This window comes from Peromyscus eremicus, chromosome 15 (assembly GCF_949786415.1).
Source record: "Peromyscus eremicus chromosome 15, PerEre_H2_v1, whole genome shotgun sequence".
Taxonomy (NCBI): domain Eukaryota; kingdom Metazoa; phylum Chordata; class Mammalia; order Rodentia; family Cricetidae; genus Peromyscus; species Peromyscus eremicus.
The window spans coordinates 40,901,609-40,926,943 of NC_081431.1; the positions used below are offsets into that span (position 1 = coordinate 40,901,609).

General features: G+C 45.0%; 1 protein-coding gene across 1 annotated transcript; it reads right to left on the reverse strand.

Annotated features, from left to right (window-relative positions):
• Positions 1 to 11,388: 11,388 nt before the first annotated feature.
• Positions 11,389 to 23,756, reverse strand: Rnasel (ribonuclease L). Its single transcript, XM_059280514.1, has 7 exons — positions 23,560 to 23,756; positions 21,015 to 22,618; positions 20,244 to 20,329; positions 17,223 to 17,428; positions 16,567 to 16,699; positions 14,744 to 14,880; positions 11,389 to 13,518 (listed from the first exon to the last, which is right to left on the reverse strand). Exons 2-7 carry the CDS (start codon positions 22,489 to 22,491, stop codon positions 13,347 to 13,349), a joined length of 2,211 nt encoding a protein of 736 aa, XP_059136497.1. The 5' UTR covers positions 22,492 to 22,618; positions 23,560 to 23,756; the 3' UTR covers positions 11,389 to 13,346.
• Positions 23,757 to 25,335: the final 1,579 nt, after the last annotated feature.

Consider the following 25,335-nt stretch of genomic DNA (forward strand, 5'->3'; position numbering starts at 1 on the left):
CTGTACTAGGGCCTTAGAAAAAACCTACACATCCCTACCAGATCCAAGGAAATACCCCCTTACAGACTGAATTAGCTTAAGCATGAGGAAGGTGTAGCTGAAAGTTTTCCTGTGTCCTGCCTGGCCCGCGGTCAGGACAAATCTCTCTCACCTGCAGGTCCCACAGCTGCTCAGACCCAAATAAACACACACAGGCTAATATTATTTTCAAACTATGGGCATGGCAGACTTCTTGTTATCTAGTTCTTATATCTTAAATTAACCCATTTCTATAAATCTATACTTTGTCACACGGCTTGTGGCTTACCTGGCGGCAGCTAGCAGCATCTCCTCTGCTCTGTCCTCTTCCTTCCTCTCTCTCTCTCTTTAGAATGTCCCACCTAACCTTATTCTGCCTCACCATTGGCCAAACAGCTCCATTTATCAACCAGTCAGAGCAACACGTTTTCACAGAATACAGAATAACATCACCCATCAGAAAGGCACGGTCAAATCAAGAGAACTGTCAGGAAAATGTAGTCCATAGAACAGCACTACAGAATCCCAGAGCATTCCTTGGAAATTAGACATACAGTGAATCACTCGTGTTCAAGAGTTTCAAGGACCCAATATAGTTCATTTTTACACTAGAATTATAAAAAAAAAATAAAAATGGCACTCCCTCATGAACGGTATGTCCTCTCTAGAGGCGTAACCACTGTTAAGTTGCCCATGATCTAGTAAATAACCCCACGCCCATACAATGCAAGCAACCCTATCTAAACTCACTGGGTTATTAAAAATATGTAATAGTAGGAGAGATGTATATTGGGAAGAAGAAAGATCCCAGAAAGGAGTAAGAGGGAAATAAGAGGGGAGAATGGGAGATGAATATGATCAAAATATGTTATATACACGCACGAAATTGCCAAAGAATAAATTAGAAATTATATTTGAAAAGAACAGTATGTTCCTTTTCTCTGCTTCATAGCCCAGTTGTTGAGTAAGATATTTAAGATGTAGGCAAGGCTATTTGCTGGCCTGGGAGAAGAGAAATGTGCTCAGGACAGAGGGCATATTGTCACAAGATCTGGTAAGAAAAAAAAAATGAGCAAATAAAAATAAGAAAGAAAGAAATGAGCCAGTTAGGATCTCAAGAAAGCAGACAGTCTATTATTTGGTTCATGCCAGCACCACCCAAGAAAAGACAGGGAAAGCTGCTAACATCTTGGTGGCTTCATGGAAAAAAATCCGAACAACTTCTCTTCCCCCTCTCTTCCCTCTGGCACTCACTGCTGGCTATGAGGATAAATCCCTTCGTCCTCTGTGACCGGAGATGGGACAGAAGTCACCCTAAACTAAGGGCTGTAGGGATGTCTAGAGACCAGTATCTCTCTGTTTACTGGTTCCCCAAAACAAGGGAAGGTCATCAGAATAAAACAGGCATTGTTGCTCTTAAGAGGACCCCCACTCCGTATTTGATACCAATGTCCCTGTCCTGGAAAACTCTCCAGGGATGGCTTTTCTCTTGAGAAAGACAGTGAGGAACTCTGGGATTGGGAAGTTGGGAGGGCTGGAGTTGGACTCAACGTTCAGGTAGGAAAGGCAATATTGATGGTGAAATGTTAGCTTTATAGCTGTGAGCTTTACGGCTTCCAGGGAGGCGGTGAATAGCAGGCACTGCAAGCTGTCAGGTAGGCATGGAGAGACTGGAGAGGCCATAAAAGAACTAAAGGAGCCTGAGATTTTATGGCATGTTCAGTACCCTCAAGAGTTCTGGGTGGCTGTTATAAAATTTTTAAAATCCAGCTAGAACTTGGAGAATAACTACAGACCTGCAAAACTAGCTTGTGTTTACCTGGGAGGGGAGGCAGTGAGCGGTCCAGGCACGCCTTGGTATGCCTACACAGACCTGTCACTGTTACACCCTGATGTCTGGGAGCAGACCTCACCCTTCTCTCCTTCCCTCCCAACATTATCTGCTTCCATCATATTAAGGATGTCATGCTAGCTGATGAGGAGACTCATGGGAGAAAGCACTCACCTCTATATGACAGGGTGAGCTGTCAACTCCAATAAAGCTCTGGAATTCAGAACTCAGACCCACCTGAAATTCCTAAGCCTGGTCTGGTTGGATAAGGACCACTTGACTCAAGGCATGGGACAGGTTAAAATACAGCCCTTCCCCATCTACCCTGAGGTAAAAGGATGGTTAAGGGTCTGGGGGGGGGGGGGCTCCTGGGTTATTAGTAGGCTCTCATTATTCATTAAGACTGTCCCTAGTCTGTGTACTAAGAATGGAGCTACATGGAACAGGTATATATCCCAGCAAGAAGCATCTGAAAATACAAAGGGACAGGCTCTTGGCATTCCTCTGCCAGTGTAGTGACTTGTCAACAACAGTGATAGTATGAAGTGGGTTCTCTGGCAAAAATAAGGACAAAAAGTGCTTCAAAGTTCTTGGTCACAGCTCTGAAAAGGAACTGAGAACAGGCATATTCTCCAGAACAACGTTTTTTAGCAATACGCTAAACCACTGACCATGACTTTACCCATCACAGTGTGAACTGGCCTTTCTATAAGAGGGCACTTAGGAGCCTATTTCATAAGCCTCAGCCTGCTGGACTACAGACTCCCACTCTGAATAGCAGCACGTGTATTAACAGCAAGAGTTGGTGGTCAGTCCATCCCTGAGTCAGGCAAAGGGATTCACTTGACAACCCAAGACCCCTCTACCTGGATCAAGTTACATGCTCACCCTTCTCCCAACAAAGCAATGGCTCCTTCACCCCAACAGTTCCTTAGTAAGCACCCTTTTGTGGTCAAATACATCCTGGAACACATCCCAGAGCTAGAGGCAATGGGCTGATCCAGCCTGGACTAGTTTGGTGTGTTGTGAGGAAATTTGGTGTTTTGTTTTTGTTTTTTAGATAGGACCTCACTGTGTATCTAGAACCCACTATGTAGATCAGGCCGGCCTCAAAAATCACAGAGATTCACCTGCCTCAGCTCCCCAAGTGCTGGAGTAAAGTCACCATGCCCTCCCTCTTAGTGTATTTTTATGGAAACTCTGTATTTACTGTCTTATGCCTGTGCATGATTGGGAATGCATATGATGAAAACCACTTGCATCATGGGAAAGAAAACCACTTGCATCATGCACAGTGACCAAAGATGTGCACAACCCAAGCCTATTCATCCAAACACAAAGTCACCTACACCCCGCCCCTAGCAACCATTCTTTCTCCTGAGCCCACAAAAGGAAGCCCTGGGCAGTGACCAGGGGCTCCTGAGTAAATCTTGCTCAGAACTGGCTGATCCCTTGAAACTTACTACTCTGTACTTTCACACTGCTTCTGAAAAAAAAAATCTTGCTACTTTGTTATTTGTGTATGTTTCTTCCTTCTTTGGACAAGATGTCAAGAACCTGGAAATACCTTCTCCAGCCAGCATCCAGAAGTACCATTCCCATGCCTAAAAAAATGCCACGTCTTGAGCTCCAATAAGAGAACCTGGAATGAGGTTGCAGTATAACTTTCTTCTCATTCTGGTTTGACACAGGAGAAAACCAGAGCAACCAGTGAGCAGAGCTCCAGGTGGCGTGGATAGTAGTCGCTCGGGAGCCATGGTCACTGGCTGTTTGCAGTAGCTTGCCCTGAGGATGGCTTGAGGGAGGCAGAACAGTTATCTACATTGGGAAAGCCTCTCTCGGGGGTCTCTACATGGCAAGGAGTGTGGGAAGAGCTACATGACCCATAGCCATGACTGAGTGTATACATGGACTCACCTGTGTTAAGATCTCTGCGCCTAAAAACATGAGAGATGGCTTCACTAAGGTGCTGTTCCCAGCCTAAGCAGTGGACCTGGCCCGGAGGGTCCAGAAGAGTCAGATGGACATAAAGATGATAGAGTAGGATGGGACATGGAGAATGGATTGTCCCTAAAATATAGTGACTCAGTGGTTGTATCCCAATATGAAGTGCACTCATGCTTCTGGGTGCATTGTTTGACCCACACAGAGATAGATACACTGAGCTGTCCGATCACACAGGACTGGAAGTCTACTATATTGACCCTTTTCTGGACAACAATGGCTATAAATATGCTTTAACTTATGCAGACACAGCTACTGGCCTCATTCAAGCTTCTAGACAAAGAGCCAAGAGTCACCAGGGTGCCCGTTTCATAGGGCACGTTGGGTTTAGTAGAAGTGGATATTTCCTACTCTGTGCACTCAAGGAAAGTAGCCTGAGATGTCGTTCCCCACCTCCTCCCCTCTCCTCCTCCCTGTGATCTTCCTAAAGGCGAATGTGAGTGTTTCACTTCCATACTAAAGACCCAGAACTTTCCCTGTTGCTCTCAGATGAAACCCAAAGTCTTTTTGCACAGTATCTAAGGCCCCAAAGGACCTGGTCCCTACTCCTGCACCCACTGTACGAGTCTCCAGTCAGTCCAAACTGTGTTTTGCACTGTGAATCTTCTGCCTTTACTCCTCCTAAGGATTTGCTTTCTTTTCAGAGCCTTCCTGGTGTTCCACACCAGAAGATGGAGCCTCTAGCTTGTTTCCATCCCCTAGGATATCACCCACCGCACCAAATGGCTACTATGATTCATAGACCACCTCCCTGATTAGATGGTGAACCTTCTAAGGGCAGTTTCCATGCATCCACAAGGCACCAAAAATGAATAATGGCCATAAGAGCCACATAAGGGTTTAGATGACATCTGGTATGGATATTCAGAACGACTTAGTTAAGGCGGCAGCTAATGATATCTGGGGAACCACGAGTCAAAAAATGTGACTGTTAAATAACTCGTTATGTAACCAGTTCTGGCAAGATGCCACTTTTGTGTGACTCTGTAGAAATGTCCTTAGGACCGAGGGCATGTGCCTTTGTCTAGAGAGAATAAAATATATCACACCTGCCTGCAGCTCATCATATCTTGTTTATTTCCCTGGTGCCTTCGGACCCTCCATCTCTGGTCCCAGAGCTCAGCCACCGGCATCTTTCTCCTGTTCTTCTGGTTCTGGCCACTTCCCTCCTGGCCTCCGGCTCCTTTTCATTTAGATGCACCATAAACCTCTGGGCTGGAAGCCATTGGTCCCTCATTCTCTCCTCTCTACTTACTTTAAGTAGTAGAACTGCGTGTTTGAACCAGGTCCCTGGTCAGTCAGTCACTAGAAAGTTATCTCAACCTTCTGTGCAGCCAGATAGAGAGGACACAGGGGTGCCAGCAGAAGGAACAACATTACTTGCCTTCCACTTCTTTTGGGAGCTATCTATCTGCACTCACTCTCTCAACAACCGTTTCTTGACACAGGCTTTTAATGCATCATTAGCTGACTCATGCGTCCCCAGCCAGCCTGTCTCTGAGCTCTTGATATGTCCAAAGTGGACTTTGCCCTTAATCATCTAGTAGGAAAATCACATTGAGCATATCCCAAATGGATGCCCTGGTCTTTCCTCTAAACATACTCTTCCAAAACCGTTTCCATGCAGTTTAGCCTCAGTCCACTTGCCCCCATCCCTCAGGCCAGGATGCCCACAACTGACCCACACTCCTCATCCCTCCTGCAGCCGTCCCTCCATTAGCAAATCCTACTGACACGTCCTTCTTCCAAACACATCCATAGTTTAACTGCTAGAACTGAATGCCCGGCCTCTCATCCAGCGTAAGCAAACAAACCCCTCCTCATGAACCATCTACCGTCCCTAACTGACCTTTCTGTTTTCACAACTGCCTGCTGCAGCCTGTTCACAGTGAAGATTGTGATTCTCTTGGGATTTAAATGTATCCTGCTTTTCAACAGATGCACGCTTGCCCACAGTCCACCGAGGGCTCTTATCTCACATCTCAGAAGCCCAAGCTCATTGGTTTTCTTTCCTCGCTGCTGTGGGCCTCTCTTAGACTCCCTCTGTATGCAATAACCACACTTTTGTATTCCATGAGCAGGTGAGGTGTGAGCGTGGCCCAGGACCTTTGAACTCGCTGTTCCCGCTCCTTGATCCCTCCAACACCTCTGCATCTTGTTCTCATGCATCCTTCAGGTTTTCACTTAACCATCTCCCTCTGCTGCAGCCCAGCTGACTGCCATATTAACTTCCACCTGCCCTGACTACCCAACCCCTCTCTAGCCTGGTTAGAGTTTCTTCCTGCACATTGTTCCCATCTAGCAAGCCATGTCTTTACAGGCACATCTCTATACTGTACCTTTACTAAGCATCTCCATCCCAGCCCCACACCCAGCCAGGTTTTGTGAGGTCAGGGGTCAGGACCTGATTTTCCCCCTGTGATGTATCTAGTACTTGAATACCGAGGGCAGGATAGCCCTGTTCTGTAGATGATTCACGACATAATTCTCTACTTCCTGGCCTGCCCAGCCACCGAGGCCCGCACACACCAGAATCAAACCTTCCGCCTGTGAGAGCCATTATCACTGGGTCTCTGTTTAAAGAGGTAAACAAAACACTGATGACCTCAATGTTATAAAACATGCACTGGGGAGAAGAGGGTGCATTCTTGATACTCAGACAAGAGAGCCTTTTGAGGAAACGGAAAGGGAAACTCTCTTTCTTGTAGGTTGGTGCTCACACTACTGTAGATTGTAAATTCCCTCGGGACTCAGGGGCTCGGTGTGGAAAGGCAATATGATGACTAGCATAGTGATGGTGTTGTTTCTTTGCTGCCTTAAGAATAAAAATAAACATTGTCTACGTCCGATCTGCTCATGGTTTTCTAGAGTCTCTAACAACCCAGCCACGTTGTTTCTTCCCACGCAGCTCTGTCCCCTTGTCAGAGCATCTCATGTTCGTAGCCTGAGCACACAGACCGTAAGGTAACCTGAAACTACAAACAAGGTGAGAGGTTGCATCATTTTTTTTTCTTCCCTGTAACATTTGTTTCCTGTGACCAAAAAGAGGAAGTTTATAAACATGTGGGGCTGGTCTGTTGTGTGCTGAGTGGTTGACTTTGTCACTTTGGTAAAATATATATATATATATATTCATACAACCTGAAGAGAAACCAGAGTATATATCAGTTTAGGTGGCTGTCATAAAAACATCTTAGACTGGGTGGCTGAAACTGAAAGACCCTAACCCTTCAGACTTATACCCCCAAGCCCCAGGAAATAAGGAACTAAAAAGAAAATTAGTTCCAAGAGCAACCTGACTCAGCCATCATTCAATCACCCCTGCAACAATGTAACAATGTAAAAAGATTTTTGTTAAGAGATGTGCTCAACTGTGACTGGGATAGTTGCAAGTGTTCCAGGAAGGACCACCGTGACCTTTGTGTAAACTCCACTCCCGCCCTGATACCCCCCTTGAGTTTTCAGGAAGAATGTACATGCGGACGTGACTGTACCTACTCTGTGATCAGACCATGATCTTGTGGAACGAAACTGTATGGGACTTGTAATCTTATGGCTTTTGTGGGTTTTTCTTTTAAAAGCCCCCATGGGGCTGCAGTAAGATGCAACTCTTGCTCTTAGGAACAGAGTTTGCCCGTCTGTACAATTGCTTCTTCAATAAACACCTCTTGCTGTTGCATCAACTGGACTGGAGTCTGGGTTCTTGGGGCGCCCACTTGAGACCCTAACCTTTGGGGTCCAACAGAAACAGGCTACGTTCCTTTCAGTTTTAGAGGCTGAAAGTCCAAGAAGAACTTGTCGGCCATTTCATTCTCCTTGTGCCGTACAGGTAGTTGTCTTCATTCTCTGTGCCCTTCCAGCAAGGAGAGGGAAAAGACCATTCTCTCTTCATCTGTATGAATTAGAGGAGCCACAGAGCTCATGAGGAGGATCCCACCCCGAGACTTCTTCTAACCCTAACTGCTTCCCAAATGCCTCATCTCCAAACACCGTCTAGAGGTTTGGGAGCTTCGTACTTTTTACTTCATACCTTCAGCCCATAACAGTGATTTGGAACAGCAGTAACTGGGCTGGAGAGATGCCTCGGTATGGAGAGCCCTTGGTGCTTTACCTAAGTGTGAGGATGTGAGTTCAAATTCCTAGAGTTTGAATTCCCAAGTGAAGCCAAATGTAGTAGCATGTGTCTGTACACCCAGCACGTCTATGTTAGGATGGCAGCAGAGACAGGAGAATTTCTACAAACATGGAGGCCAGCTAGCCTGGGGTACACCAACGTGAACAACAACAATAACAAACCCTGTCAAAGAACGTGGATGGTAAAGACCAACACCCTGGCCTGTCCTCTGACCTACACATACACACATACACACATACACACCATACACACCATACACACATACACACCATACACACATACACACATACACACCATACACACATACACACACATACACACATACACACACATACACACCATACACACATACACACATACACACCATACACACACACCATACACGCAGATGCTTGCACTCATATGATTGTGCATAACACACCCACCATAAGAAAGGCAGTGGTGACCTTGACCCCCAGGCTGCCATTGTCCAGCTATTTCCTCTGAATTGAAAGAAGGAGGGAGACTTAAAAGATTCAGAAAGTTATGAAATTCAGGAGCCTTCTCCTGTGGCCATATAAACAGTAAAAATTTTCTGGGAGAGGGAGACCCTTCTGTGGAACTGCCAGCTTTTGTGAGCTGTCACCAATGCTGGGATGGGATTTTTTTTTTTAATACAGCTACCTTTGAGACATCCATAATCCTGTAAGCAGCCCCTCACCCCAATAACCTCATGAATCCACCAAGCTAGACTTGAGTGGGATTGTTTCTTAGATCTGTCGTCTTTGCCTTATCTGGGGTGGATAGGCATTTGTTCCTGTCTCCCCAGAAAAAGTCACCCAACAGCTGCTGAGGAGAGGGACTGAGGAAATCCTCACACATCTGAACGGTGACCATGACCAGTCCCACCTACCTCAATTTACACATTGGCCATTCCAGAAAGACTACCCTCTAAGACCTCACCAACTTGGATGGCCATCCTGACATTTCTGTTTACTTTGTGAGCAAATGATGGCATCCTAGCAACTGAGTATCAGTTGCCTCCTCTACATGATGGAAATGACAGCATCTTCCGGCATAGTCGTGGACATCTATGGCTATCACACACAAAGGCTCTGGGCACTAGAAAGCAGGAGATTGGAAAGTGGTAGCTTTATAACTTTTGCCCTGCCATCTATGCTGTTTATCCAGCATGTTCTTAACATGTACTGGTACCTCTGCATGGCAAGGCCAATCACACCTTGCTTAACACAGTAACTAATGTGAGCTGCATGCCCAATGAAATATCTGTGATGGGGACAACCCAGTGAAATTTTTTTCTCCATGTCTGTCCAAATATCTCAGAGAATTGAAATAAAGAATGAAGTATGTGTGCGTGTGTCCACCTCAGTTTAGACAAGGCCTTGTTTTATTTTAGCTTTGGATACAAGATCAGCTGTCCCAAAAGCCTCTGGGGATTCCCATCTCCACCTCCCATCTCCTGGTAGCAGTGTTGGGATTACAGACCTTTGCCCTACATATCTGGCTCACATGTGAACTCTGGGAATTGAACCCAAATCCTCACACTTGTACACCAAGCACTTTGACCCACTGGGCCATCTCCCCAGCTTGTCCTTTCCACGTTTTTAAAGAATGAGGTGCCCTTCCTTAAAACATACCCTGGATTTGTGTGTTGTTTCTAGACGATTTCTGGTAGACTCTTTGGCATTCCTCATGTATATAAACAAGGATTGTTTAACTCTTTCCTATCTGTAGCCCCTTGATTTCCTTCACTTGCCTCACTGCTCCAGCTAATGCTTTGAGCACAATATGGAGGAGGTGTGGGGAGAGTGAACAGCCCGGGGCTCATTCCTGACTTCAAGCTCTTCTCCATTTAGGATGATGTTGGCTGTGGGTTTCTCATATATAGCTTTTATTATGTTGAGGTGTGTCCCCTGTAGTCCCATCATGCAGGCATGTTGGATTTTGTCAAAGACTGTTTCTGCATCTGTTGAGACAACCATGTGATTTTTGTCTTTAAGTCCAGTTACGTGGTTTATTACATTTATTGACTTGCATATGTTGAACCATCTCTGCATTTCAGGGATGAAGCCAACTTGGTCATGGTGGATGATCTTTTGGATGTGTCAGTACTCTGTTTGCAGACATTTTACTGAGCGTTTTTTGAGTTTACATTCATCAGGGATAGTGGTGTCATTTCCTTTTGATGTTTCTTTACCTGGCTTTGGTATCAGAGTGGTATTAGAAGGATTTTCAGAGTAGTCCTTCTGTCACCAACATGACTGCCTAAGCGTGAGCTGAACAAGGATGACACCAATGGGCCTGCTAACTAAAAGGGGGAGAACTCATGAGGTCTCACCCCTATAAAAAGATCTACAAGCAACTAGGCAATGCAGAGCGCAGGAGAAACCGTCTTCCCCAGGGAAGAGCACACAGTTGGTCATCCCACACCAAACGGTCAGCCCTGAAAACACGTACATAAAAGTAACAATCTACAGACTGAGCAGGATGTGTTTATTTACTTATAAATGTATGTATGTATGTGTGCATACATGCATGTATTAATGAAAATAAAGAGGTCATGATTTGAGAGCAAGGAGGGGTATATGGAAGGGTTTGAGGGAGGAAAGGGAAGAGGGAATGATGTAGCTATAATCTCAAAAAAAATTACCATTTAGAAAGATTTCTTCCTGTGACGCTGGCAGTGTGAGGCTTTCTGTGAGAGCTGTATGAACTCTGCCCTGTGTCATTTCCCCTGCAGGTGAGGTCTCCTACCTGTACAGGGCTCTGTTCATAGCAGGATGTCTCTCTTACCTGTACAGGGGTCTGTTCTTAGCAGGATGTCTCTCTTACCTGTACAGGGGTCTGTTCTTAGCAGGATGTCTCTCCTACCTGTACAGGGGTCTGTTCTTAGCAGGATGTCTCTCTTACCTGTACAGGGGCCCGTGCTTAGCAGGATGTTTTACCAACACAAAACATCCCAGTTTTATCTAAAGAATATTTAAAATTCTACTGTTCTAAGAGTATTTTTATATTAAGCATAAAAGGTGATTACTAAAAGGATAATATTTCTCTTAGGAAAATGAAGTCCACTCCATTTTCAGAAGAGCCAGGGGATGACTTTGGGCATGTGTGTCTTTTCATCTCTCCATGTGTAGTTCTTATGTACGGTATCTTTTTAGCCTCTTCTCTTGTAGTATACAAGATAGAAAAGAAAGTTTTTTTCCTAACATACTCAAGAGGTGAGGCTTAGATATTTCACCCACTCAATTTATTAAAAGCCTACAAGCTGAAAACTCATACATAAAATGGTTTCACACAACAAAATTAATAATAGGGACACACACACACACACACACACACACACACACACACACATATATATATATATATATATATTGTTTTTTATAAAGTACCCAGGAATTGCTTGATTCATCTGTTCTATTGTAGACCTCACAAGTCATTCACAGAAAGTCCAACTTAATGAAATGATTCAATTTTGTATTGGGTATGCTTCACACATGGACATTTTGATTGACATATTCAAGTCAGATAACAAAGCTCAATTTTAAAACCTAAAGCAATAACTCTGCTTAAAAACCTTCTTTTAAGCCATGAATTTGTCTCTTCCAGTGGACCGTAACTCCTTGCAGTGACAGCCATCTAGTCATTTCCAGATACCTCCTTTTTGGAAAGAATCTAAGATACTATCTAATTCCCATTCCAAAACTCCATCTCAGCCACCACAATGATAGGTAGAAAGAACCCCAGATGTCACACCAGAAAATCTGTCCAAACCAAAACAGTCCAAATCTCATGCTATATGCCCAGAGTACATAAAAATATTTCTAGCCTTAGTTTCCTCGTTATCAAAATAAAGATCACAGTGTTTGCCTTACAGTACTGTTTTCAAAACAAAATTAGATTTTAAAATATGTAGGTATAATGTATAAAATCCATAAATTCATCGTTGTTGTCATCATCATCATCATATCATCATCATCATCATCATCATCCATGTACAAGGGTGATCTGTTGATTACTCAGTGAAGATTTATCAAGCATTACTAGGCAGTAAAGATACAAAGGCCTTAGGGAGCTTTGATTCAGGGGCAGGGGGACAAAAGGACAATTGGGATGAAGCACACACTGAGGTGACAATGTGTCAGGGAGATGGTAGAGCACCACAAACAGAGCATGTGCACCATGAGCATGGGAATTAAGGGAAGATGAGGACTCCTGTGTGGACGCCAGAAGGAACCACTTCATTTCAGATCCAGCATCAAGAAAATACACCCAAGTCATTCTTCTGGGAGGTGTTCCATGTACTTCACAGCCCTAGGCCCAAGGCCAGCTCAAACGTATCCCAATCCCTTCAGACAGTCTTTGTCAACCTCAGCACCACTGATATTTAGTCTGCACAGTGTGGTGTCGTGAGAGGGCTGCTTTATGCATCACAGAATGTTTGATGGCATCCCTGGTTCATACTTACTCAATGCCAGTCGTGCCATTCCCCCCAGCTACGACACTAACAAATGATTCCAAGTGAGAACTATGACCTTGAGGTCAGGAGAAACCAGTACTAGTGCTTACAGAAAAAATGGGATTCATTTAGCTAGGGACCAAATACTGAATGATAACGAAGCCTCCTGGAGCCCTTTGGCGAATTCCTTCTGAGTTTCATCCAGAAGAGATGTTGATTGTGTTTAAAGCCCCCAGGTGAGATGCAACAATAATGTTACATCTTTTTAGACACTGCTCTGACAGGCTGTATGATCTTGGGCAAGTCATTCAGACTCTCCAAGCCTTGGTTCTTAAATGGAGATAATGAATTTCTGTTTTGCAAGATCATTGGAAGAATTAAATGAGATAAACATAAAACACACAGGCACAGGGTCTTGATACTCATTCCTTTGGTGCAATTAATATAATAGGAATCACGCTGGTGATATGACTCAGGTGGGTAGAGGTGCTTGCCATGAAAGTCTCCCAACATGAATTTGATCCCCAAAACCCATATAATGGTAGAAGAAGAGAATCAACTCCACAAAGAAGTTGTCCTCAGACTTCCACATGTGACATGTGTGCCCCCCCTACACACACACACACACACACACACACACACACACACACACACACACACATTTTTTAAAAAAGTGAAATCTTAACAGAAGGCTCTCCCTATTCTACCCACCAAAATGGAGTAGTACAGTTTTGTAGTACACCGCTTTTGTGATTGTGTGGAACAGTGTATCAGAAACTGACATGCTGGCTAGCTAACTCAGCCCTCACAAACAACCAGATTACCTAAGAGATCACAGATATGCAATTTGCCAAGAACTATACAGATTAAAAATCGGTTCCTTGAGCTTGCAAGCCTCAGCTCTGTAGGTCCGCTGGTCCCGCTGTCTCGGGCACACTGAGGCTTGATGGAGCCTGAGGAAAATGTTTTCTGTATTCTGTGTTCCGTAGTTTCTTGTAGACATAGATTACGAGATCTGGAAATGTCTCCTGAAAATAACGAGAAGGTTCTCCAATTCTCTCCTTCATTCTGAAAGGAAAGACAAACAGTTAGCTGACCAGCCCCAAGCTCTTCCCCCTTCTTAGAATACGCCCGGGCAGCTCTCTGTACTTGATTTTATAGCGGGAACAGTAAGGACTTTGGAATCTGATGAATAAGATGCTTCCTGACTCTTGAATAACTGTGCAACTTAATCTTTCTGAACTTGTTTGTTCATTCATAAAAATGGTAGTAACACAGAGGGGTGAGGGAATCTCACAAGACCCTGCCCCTAGAAAAATAGCTGTTACAGGCAGTTAATGGGTGCTGAGAGAGGGAGATCAGTCTTTTCCAGGAAGGAGACTCCTCTGAGAGGTTCCAATCCCAAGTGAGAAAAGAAGCACTAAATGAAACCATACAGGAGCAACATTAAGTGGACTCAGTATTTGTCTATACATATGTATATGTGAAGCAGCAATTAAAGAGAGGCTGGGAATTAGAGAGGGAGTTGACGGGAACACAGGAAGAGTTGGAAGGGAGAGGGAAGGGTGGAAGTGATGTACATACAGTATTTATGCATGAAATTCTAAAGACAAAAAGTAATTAAGCAAAATGGTAATACAATTCCACAACTCCTTATACACAATCCTGAACTGTAGTGTGTGTGTGCGCGCGCGTGTGCGTGTGTGTGTGTGTGTGTGTGTGTGTGTGTGTGTGTGTGTGTGTGTTATATGTGTGTTTGCAGCTAACATTTTTGATAACAAAGGATGATTTAACTAATGTGGGGATGTGCTCAACTTTTGTAACTCTGCGTTGCTTCATACGGTGGTCCTATCTTCTATACTGTTCACATAGAACACTACTTCTGTTCAGTAGAACTCAGCAAAGCTGAAAAGGAGGCTGAGGGCCTGCGGACTCAGTGAGATCCCTTTTTTAAACAGAAAGTAACTGCTTTTGCTTTTTCTCCTCCTTCTCCTCCTCTGCCTTCTTCTCTACCTCCTCCCCCTCCTCCCCCTCCCCCTCCTCCTCTCTCCTCTTTCTCCTCCTCCTTCCCTGACAGGGTCTCACTGTGCAGTTCTGGCTGGCCTGGATCTTGCTGTGTAGACCAGACTGACCTCGCAGAGATCCATCTACCTCTGCCTCCTGAGTTGTGGAATTCAAGACATGAGCCACCCCACCCTCAACTTGCTTTTCTTTATCAAAGTAAGTTTTCTAATTGGACTTTCTAATTGCTCTCACTCCATGGATGACTCACGAGAATGAAAGCTACACTTACTGCTTATTTTTATCCTCATCGATGTGTTCTCCTATATTCCGAATGAACTTTAGTAAGTCACCCACAGTGTCCTGATAAGGTTTTCTGTCATTTCTTGTATAGAAATAATCCATTTTTCCCATAACATGTTCGTCGATCTAAAAAACGAAACATTACCCCCAAGATATGATAACAGTATGGAACAAATCCCTATGCCGTATTAATATCGGAAGGCCAAATACAAATTTGAATAAATGCCCTTTACCAATGAACAAAACAAATAAACAGAAATAAATGAAAGCGCATGAAACACACCACACACTATCCTACACGGGGCAGTTGTGTAGTGTCTGAATGGGGCACTATAAGTGACTGATTTCCTTTGTGTCCGCATTTACCAGTTTCCAAGAAATTACGCCTATTGAAACCCTTTGTGGGAGTGCTAACTAGTCTAGCCACTATGAAAATCAGTATTGAGGTTCCTCAAAAAACTAAAACTACGTCTACCAAAAGAACAGCTACAACTCTGCTGGGTATTTAGCCAAAGGACTCTCAGTGAGCATATCACAGAGATATTGTAGAACTGCTCATGGTAACCAAGATGTGGAGCCAACCTAGGCGTCCCTCAATAGCAGAACAGTTAAGGAAAATGTGGTTTGTATGCACAATGGAATTTTTTTTCAGCCAAAGAAAGAACAAAGTTATGTCATTTGCATGAAAATTGATACAAATGGAGATAGTCATAGTAAGCAAATTAAGTCATTCCCAGATAAATAACATGGGATTTTGCTTAGATACATAAATTCTTATATGTATATCTGACATGAAAACAGAAGCCAAACTGTCTAGAGCAATAGGGACTAAGGAAAAGGGGAGGGTTATGAGGGGAGGGTAGAAAGGCGTGGGGGAACGTGCTCAAGGTGTATCATATACTTATATAAAAATGTTTCTACTTTCAAGTTTGTCCAGGTCTAAAAATACCAAGTTTGAGCTAAAGTCTCATGTATGTGCATTCAGCAAAGAGTCATGGCACACGTATTCCATACTAAGAACTAGCAGGACAGCGGCTGTCTCTGCCCCCACGGAACTTGCAGACTAGCAATGAACACACATATTAAACCAGCAATTATAAGCAGAGATGTGTGAAAGAAAAAAAAAAAAACAAGTTGAAAAGCAGAAACAAAGACGGAGAGAGGAACAGGGGCCTGAAGTGGAGAAGCTGCTGGTCTCAAAGACCTGAAGACCACGGATTCTCCCAGAGTGCTTTGTACATATCCCACACCACACAGCATCATCTCTGCCTCACAGGAAACATGCTTTATTCTGCTTTATGGTGCCCAGACCTTGATGCTGGCTTAAAACATAATTGGATTTGAGAAATGTTTGTAAATTCACAATAATGAAAGTTTTGTGCTAAAGACAAGATTGAGATGGTGATTAATTTTATAGAGTTCCCCTAAGTTCAAGTTTGGCAGAATTTGTTTTGAAGAGAGAGAATTTGAAAGGTTATCTTTTTTCATAATGTGTTTTCTCAACACAATGTGGGTCCTCGGAGCTGATGCTGCACACAGGCAGAGGGGTGTCCAGCCTGTCCAGGCTATGGGTGTCTGTCTGCCCTCATGGGTAGAGAGCCTCCTTGGCTTAGGCTCTACTTATTCAGTTGTTCTTATCATAACAGGACTTGTGGGGATGGACAATGGCCTGGGTTAAGGCCATCCTAAGGCAGAACTTAATGATCTCCTTCACTTCCTGGTAGCAACAGCCTGGTGTATAAAATAAGTTAGAAAAAGCAGCATAAACTGTTACACATACTCTTCTTGCTAGGCCACAGAAAGTGTTCATACCTTAGATTTCCACTGATAGAAACTTCTGGAAGGTTCAGGTGTCCGAGACTGCAGTTGTTTGAGAAGCTCACTTTCATATCTTGGTTGTTTTATGTCAGATTCATTCCCCACATCCCGAAGTGTTCTGTAGCGGCTGAGAATGATAGAAATATCATGGTCATTCCATTTTTTCCAAAAAGAGAAGACTGATATGTTTTGATTTTTAATGAAATTTCTGCATAATGGAGAGGCCACCCCCATTGCTTCCCACCATTCTTCAGTATTTAAAACCAGAATGGGTTGTTGCCCCTCCCAAGGACACACTGCCTACATGCCAATGTGAGAGGAAAGCCTGGGCCTGCTGCTCCCCAGCCCTGGCAGCTGCCCATACCACTTGTCCCTCTCCATCTGAAAGCCTGTGACACAATGGTTCTCAACCGGTGGGTCACAATCCCTTTGGGGGTCAAATGACCCTTTCACAGGGGCCGCATATCAGTCATCCTGCATAGCAAATATTTACATTATGATTCATAACAGTAGCAAAGTTACAGTTATGAAGTAGCAATGCAATAATTTCATGGTTGGGGATCATCACACCATGAAGAACTGTATTAAAGGCTCACAGCATTAGAAAGGTTGAGAACCACTGCTGTAACACATACCCGAGTTCTACTTACTTCTCCCAAGTCCAAAAGAAAGGATGGCCGAGCAGGTCCTCCAGACAGTTCATTACATTCTTTTCAGGATAAAACAGGCAATAAATGAGGTCCTTAGTCACCGCGTCTGAAGACTTTTTAATCACCTTTTTACTATTTTGAGCCTTCAGTGTCTCAAAAGGGATCTCACCTTTCTTTACCACATAGAGGACCAGCCGTCCAAGGGCCTGCACAGAAGCCATAAATCAAGCCAAAATTACAAAATAAAAATTACCTCTTTATTTGAGTAACCTTGAAAGATTTGATTGTTAGTATCGTTATTGTCAACTTCGTTGGTCAGATACCTGCCTCGAAGATTAGTAAAGGGCATCTCTGGGTGTGTCTGTGACGGTATTTACAGAGGAGATTATGATCATGAGGGCTCTGGCCTAATCCGCTGATGGATTCAAATTTTCATTAGACTTATGTGGAAGTAGTGGGACATTCCAAAATGGGACCTGTTTGGAAGAAGTGCTCCAGTAGGGGATTGTCTTGGTGGCTGTACCTTGACCTGGTCCCTTCCAGATGGGGCTCAGCTTTGCTTCCTGTCCGTGATGAGCTGCTCTATGAACCCTCACTTCCAGCCTAAACAAAACATTCTTCCTTCAGGTTTTCACAGTGACACATAAGTAGTCAGTCCAGACAGTGTGGAAATGGAAGATGGGAGGGGTTTGAAGGGACCTGGGGGCTAGATTCCTGTGGCCCCGTGGTGTCATGTTAACACTCTGGACTCCAAATCTTCAGGATTCTAGGTGAGAAAAGCAAAGCTCTGTACACAAAGAGCTCTTCAAGGCCACATATGCCCACACAGTTTAGGCTCCCAGAAGAGCCCGGTCCAGAGTTGATGTGATAGACTTGTTGGCAGCAGGATTCCACCTGGGTCTTGAATGTTCTGACAGAATGTAGATAAGACAAGAAAGGGAGGATACACAAGGACACTTGTTCAACTATGTTCATAGCAGAGTTATTCATAATAGCCAGAATCTGGAGACAGCCTAGATGTCCCTCAACCGAAGAATGGATAAAGAAAATGTGGTACATATACACAGTGGAGTATTACTCAGTGGTAATTTAAAAAAATGACATTATGAAATTTGCAGGCAAATAGATGGAACTAGAAAAAATCATCCTGAGTGAGGTAACCCAGACCCAGAAAGACAAACATGGTATGTACTCACTTATAAGTAGATATTGGCTGTAAAGCAAAGGATAACTAGGCTTCAATCCACAACCCTAGAGAAACTAGGTAACAAGGAGGATCCTAAGAAGGATGCATGGATGGCCCTGGGAAGGGGAAATAGATGATATCTCCTGGGTAAACCGGGGGCAGGGGGTATAGGGGAGGGTATAGGGAATGGGAACATGAGGAATCAGGATGGTTGAGTTGAGAGAGGGATGGAGAGGGAGGGAGACAAGGGAGATATCTTGATAGAGGGGCCAGTATGGAGTTGGGGAGAAGCCTGGTGCCAGGGAGGCTCCTGGGGTCCACAGGGATGACCCCAACTAGGACTCCTGGCAGTGGTGGAGAAAATGCTTGAACTTGCCTTCTCCTGTGATCCAATCGGTGACTACCCTAATTGTTATCATAGAACCTTTGTCCAGTGACTGATGGGAGCAGACTCGGAGGTCCACAGCCAGGGACTTGGCCAAGCTCCAGGATTCCAAATGAAGACAAGGAAGAGGGATTATATAAGCAAGGGGGGGGTCAAGATCATGACAGGGAAACCCATAGAGACAGCTGACCCAAGCTCATGGGCGCTCATGGACTCTAGACTGACAGCTAGGGAGCCTGCACAGGACCAACCTAGGCCCTCTGCATGTAGGTGACAATTGTGTAACTTGACCTGTTTGTGGGGCCCCTAGCAGTGGGACCAGAATCATGAGATGGCTTTTTGGAACCTATTCCCTATGGTGGGATGCCTCACTCAGCCTTGATGCAGGGGGAGGAGCTTGGTCCTGCCTCAACTTGATATACCATGCTTTGTTGACTCCCATGGGAGGCCTTACCCTTTCTGAGGAGTGGATGGTTGGGGGGGGGGGGTGTAGAAAGGAGGTGGAGGGAGGAAATGGGAGGAGAAGAGGGAGGGGAAACTGTAGTTGGTATGTAAAATAAATTAAAAACAAATACATAAATAAATAAAGGAAGGATGCTTTGAACAAAGGGGACACCTTAGAACAAACTAGGAACTGGATCCAGTACTATGTGAGGAGGCAGATAATAGAGTCATTTCCAGTCAGGTGGGACACAGTGCTAACCTGGGGAACCAGGCTTTGGCAGGGCAGAGAAGTGGTCAGCACAAAAGACAGTTACACTAGATACCAGGGGGGGAGAATTGAAGTCAGGAGCCATCAAACTCAGAACCAAAGCTATTGCCCATTGCCTACGATCCAGGAGAGAACTGCTCAGCTGTGTCTAAACAAGCCAGGCACCCTCAGTACACAGGGCCTCGCTCTGTGTCCTCTCGGGAGCTGTTTTACAGTCTTGAGGCTTCTGCTGAGCTCTGTCTCCTTGGAGCTGAAGACTGACCCCACCTCACTTCCACCCCAAGAATTCTTAGAGCCTCCGTATCTGACTTTCTTTGGTGATCAGCAGGTAAGTTTGAGTAGAGTTGGGAGGAAATCTCATTTGCTTTATCCTTAAGCAGAAAAATATTTGCAGAAGGAATCTTTGAGGTATTCAGAAATGCCTCCTGGAAGTCTTTGAGGAAGCGGCATCCTCCGTTTAGTTACTTATTTAGCTAAGGGAGGCAGAAGGAAAGAGTTAGAGATAAGGAAAGAGACCACAGCCAAAGGCAACTCCACACCAGCTCAGCAATTCCACCTTCTCCTCTGCCCGGTGAGAGACACACGGAAATGCCACCGTGGACAAGGTGAAAGGAAGCCTTGGGAAGTCTTTCCTCCCGGGTTAAAATAAGAAGTTCTCTACCTGGCCACAGGAAGTGGGAGAATGAACAAATAAGGAAGCAGAGAAAATTAAAAAGCTAACTAGGACACAGAAATTACCTCCAAGTCTCTCTTGACCGTCTGTGGATCTTCCTTCCACTGGATACTCTGATCAAAATCTGCCAGGCGAACAGCTTTCTTGGAGTCTAAGGGACAGTTCCAGAGGTGCATAGAAAAAATATTCTCCGTGGCGTGATAGTCAAATCATTTAAATAACTAGGTAACACATTATACAATCTATCATCTCTGAAGATCAGCAGTACTATTTACTCATGTCTAGCTTCATTTGATCTAGTAGGTGTCTATCAAGAGCAGGACACACATTTTATTTTTTACAGGGCAGATAGTAGGAGAAGATGAAGGTGAAGTTGACCAGTTGTCCACTCACACAGATCCTGGGGCACAGCACAGGAAAGGGGCTGCTGGCCATAGTTAAGGCTGCATCCTATGGCTAACAGCTGAGCAGCAAGGCTCTGAGTCTAAGAATGTCTTGGCATCACTTTCCATCCAGTTAACCCCACCAGCCCCAAGCTCCTCTGGTACTTTAGACCACCATCATGGGTCAGAAATGTGCTGGTTCGGAGTCACGGTTCCCTGCCCCCCTCAGGCTCTTCTTCCTTCTAGAAGAAGCCACTGAGTCCCCAGAAAGAGGAATGAAAGAATGATAGGAGTTGGGAGTAAGAGCTAAAGGTAAGCCAGAGATTTAGCCCTCAAAAGGTGACCTCTGCTATCCCCCATGAGTATCAGAAATAAATCTCCATTCTTTACAAATCTCTTAGTCTGTGATATTCAGTCACAGCCACACATAAAAGACTACCACAAAGGCCTCACCTATTAAAATGTTTTGTGGCTGCAGATCCTGATGGATGTATCCATGCAAGTGTAGTTTTTTAACAGCCTCAAAAATAGACAAGAGGACATTGCGGGCAAACTTATCTTCCCCATTCTCCACGGGTTCCTCTCTGTGCCCTTTCAGGAATTCTTCCAGTGTCCAATCACACAGGGACATACACACATATGAACAGCCCTTGCTGGTCTCACGCCCATAGAAAGTCACGAAGTTACTGTGTCCAAGGCAGCCCTGCAGACAGGAAACCTCATTACGTGCACGTGTGCTGTCCTCACGGAAGACCTTCACAGCCGCCTCTCGATTGTCATAGAACCCCAGGTAGATGCCCCCTTCAGAAGTGCTAGAAATTTTAAATTCGTTGTCCATAAAGATCTTGAGTTTGCCAATCATGGGTCGAGACATACGGTGAAGTCTTTTCAAGGCTTCCTCCCAGCGTGAACTATGAGGCAACCTGTCTACAGCAGAAGGGCCGGTTTGATCATTAGCTCCATAACGGAGAAGAAGGTCTACAAGGGAAGGATCATAATTCCTCCTGGCTATCCCAACAAGATCCCCACACTTGGTATTGGCTCCCTTAGCACATAACAACTCGACGATTTCTTTCAGTTTGAGTTCAACAGCGATTAGCAGGGCTGTCTTGCCCTGGCTATCTCTGTCATCGATGTTTATTCCCTCCTGATCCAGTATCATCTGCACCAAACCTGTGTGTTTCCTTTCCACTGCAGAGATCAGGGGTGTCTTCCCCGCCTCTCCTCTCACGTTAGCGTCAGCCCCGTGGTGGAGCAGAAGGCGAGTAATCTCCTCCACATTTTCACTATCGGAGTTCAGCAGAGTACGGATCAAGGCATTTCTGCCCATATTGTCCCGGGCATCGACTTCTGCCCCCATGTCCTTGAGGAGAATACTCAGGACTTCTGTGTGGCCGTTTTCAGCAGCACTCATAAGAGCTGTGGCCCCTCCTTGCCTCAGTCGCCTTCTGTCTTCTGTGGTCTCCCGTCTCAAATTCACATTGGCTCCTTTACCAAAAAGGAATCTTAAGGCTTTGACGTTACCATACTCGGCAGCTTCCATGAAAGCCGTGAAGCCGTTCAAGTCCTGCTCATCGACATCTGCTCCTTTAGAGAGGAAAATCTCGAGCAGTCTCACGTCTCCGTGGATCCCAGCGATGATGAAGGGAGTGGCCCCATTCTTCTTCCTTCGACGGGGGTCAGCACCATGACGAAGCAGGAGCTCGACAATGTCTACCCTGCCAAACTGCACTGCACTGTGCAAAGGTGTCCAGCCCCCCATGTCTTCACAGACATTGACATCAGCCCCTCTTTCCAGCAATTGCTGAATCCTGTCAACATTCCCCTCTTTAACAGCTTCAATCAACGAAAGACTGTCTTCACTAATGGTCCTCTGATTACTTGAGGATGTGGATCCATCCTGGGGGGTGTCATGATCCGTGATCTCCATGATAGTCGATTCCAATGTTGAACGTTTTCCGCTTTTTCCTTGAGAAATGAACACTTGTTTCTTTGGGACGCGATGAGAGTCTTGGGGTAGGAATTGGGTTTATGTGTTCTGTCTTCTGATGTCTCCTCTATAGACAAGTGAAGAGGTGGCTTTGTCATTTCAGTCAGGGAAAATTCAGCTGACTCAGAACTCAGCTTTACCCATATAGGAAGCCTTTTCTTAAACTTATTTACTTGCTTAATTAGGAATTTCTACATTGTAGACTATTGTGAATATATGTAAATTTAAAACGAGAAAATTATTACTCCATAGTTCCACGCCCCCAAAGCAACTGCTACCAATATTTAGTATATGTGTATAGTGTTAAGTTTCAAACCCAGGACAAATAATTGAGATGCCTACTTAACAAATCAAAGTAGACCTGGCAGCCAGGTTCTCCCAGCATCCCTCAGTCACTACCTGTTACAGGGTTTGGCTGGCATACCCTGCCCTCTACCCTGAACTTTGCAGCCCTGGGGCTGGGCTGCCCTTCCCCCAGAGGCTCTTCCCTATATAATCTAGACATCATGGTTATCCACCCCATTTGTACCTCTGGCCTCCTGGCTGCTGTACCTGGACCCTTCTCTCCTCTCTCCCTCCCCCCCCCATCTCCACACATGGCCCACTCAGTCTGGTCATGTCCACTCTGGACTCTCAGAGATCCCTGTCTCTGACTATGCTCTCCCACATGTCTACAATAAACTTTCTCCTCCACTATACCTCGATCAGTCATGTCCTTTCCTCTTTCTTTCTTCCTTTCTTTCTTTCTTTCTTTCTTTCATATAGAATTATTTTCAGGCTGGGGTAAGGCTGCACTTAAATGCTTATTTCAATTTTCTAATCTTGACTATTTCAATATTAGAAATTAAAAATTAAACAAATTGAAACAATTCTGAAAGATGTGGTGGAAAGTTTAGCTCATTTTATCTTGTTTTCCTAATTTAAATTTCTTATAACAGACATCCTAACGTTTCATAACTAGTCATGAAAACTAACTACTTTTTCAATAGTCTATAAAAACGTACTTACCTAGCAGTTGGTGGCTTTTGGGCTGGGGGGAGCACAAGCAAGCTCCTCTAAGAAGAGAAGTGTATTTCTTAGTCTTTGTCCATCTGGGTTTCTTTATCCCCTGGGAGGCTGGCTGGTCACCCCACCTCGATGCTGCGTCCTCCGCATCTGGCCTCTTCACACTCCTGTGCGATGTTAATTGAAGCAGTCGTGGAAAAAACGTGAATTATGAGCTCAGCTTTGAGTTTCTGGGTGTGCAACTTTTGACTGTCACTTCCTGGTTGCACACTCTTAAACCGCTGACTTACAATATTGTTTCCTCAACAATAAACAGGGTCATAGGAGAATGCGTTAGGGCGTGTAGCAAATACTGGGCATTGGCTGAAAGGCAGAGCTTATGATGCCTCTTGGTGAATTTTTTCTTTTGTAGCAGATTCTCTTCTCCTGCCCATGTGTCCTTCGTGGGTGGGACAGGGGGAGTGTCATTTAAGCCTCATTCAGTTTTAGGGTTCGATCCAGGTCAGCCCTTGTTAACCTGCACATCTAAATAGCTGCGTCTGCTACAAAATGCACAAAGTCTCCCTCTTTGAGATCTGCAGATGCAGTATAATCTGAATACCAAGCACCGAAGTCGTTGATCAAAGCGTTTCTGTAGCCGGTCCTGACTACGACTGGCTGTGAGGTGGGTTGGTGTCACGTGAGGGGCAGAGGAGGAAAGCCCAGCCTAGAAATGGAGCCCCCGCAGCAAACACGAGCCCCGCAGCAAATGCGTCTGCTTTCACTTTCATTTTCTCCTTCCTCGTTCCAGAGCTGCCCCCGGAGCAGAGACCATAAATAAACAGCGTCTGGACAGTGGCAACCTGAGGAGGAAGGGGCTCGGGACCACAGGGCTGCTGCCCAAATCCTCCAGGCTTTTTCATCCCCACCCCCACCCGTGAGATCAGGCCAGGAAGGACTCCTCAGGCACTGCCAGCTCTCCTCCAGTCCGCTCCACCTTACCTTCCAAACTCAGTCTCCTCAGCATCATTCTTTTGGCAGTCACAATCCTTTAAGACCATCCCCTAGAGGAAACATTTCCTTGTGGTATGTCACTGAGCCCTCAGGGCGGAGCCAAGAAAGGAGTGAGAAAACGAAAGAACTGAAGGTGTGTGCGCAGGGTCAGCCCAGACACAGCCTGAGCAATCTTCACCCCATGACAGAAAGCAAAGACTCTACCCTGAGCACGGAGGACAGATTTGGCCGGCCCCAGGGCGCTCGCCCTTCAGGTTATAGGACCCAGCTTCACCCATCACTCTTGTGTCTTCTCTCTTCACAAATCCCCGGTGTTCTGGGATGGAAACAAGAAGATAGATACATAATCCATTATGCAGTCAGCTAGTACAGGGCAGGAAGAAGGTCTGTTGCCAGTGATGATTGGAAGCACTTGGGATGCAGCGACTTACTACACAAACCTGAAGCTCTGCCTGGAGCTTGCTTCTTAATGAAAACAGAGAAATCATAAGCAATCTTACAGGTGGTAGAGGAGGAATGTTGTGGGTATGTCCATGATGGATGGATGTGTTTGGGCAGGCTGGTGGAGGTCAGAAGACAATGATGTGTGGTGTGGATTCTCTTCTTCCACCTGTACATAGATATAGGTTCCAGAGCTCAAAATCAGGTTACAAGGCTTGTCTGGCAAGCACCTTTACCTGATGAGCCGTTTATTCAACCCCATAAATAAGTTTTTTAAAATAGTGTAATAGCGTATAATAAGATGTCCAGGTATGTGGGCTGGAGAGATGGCTCAGAGGTTAAGAG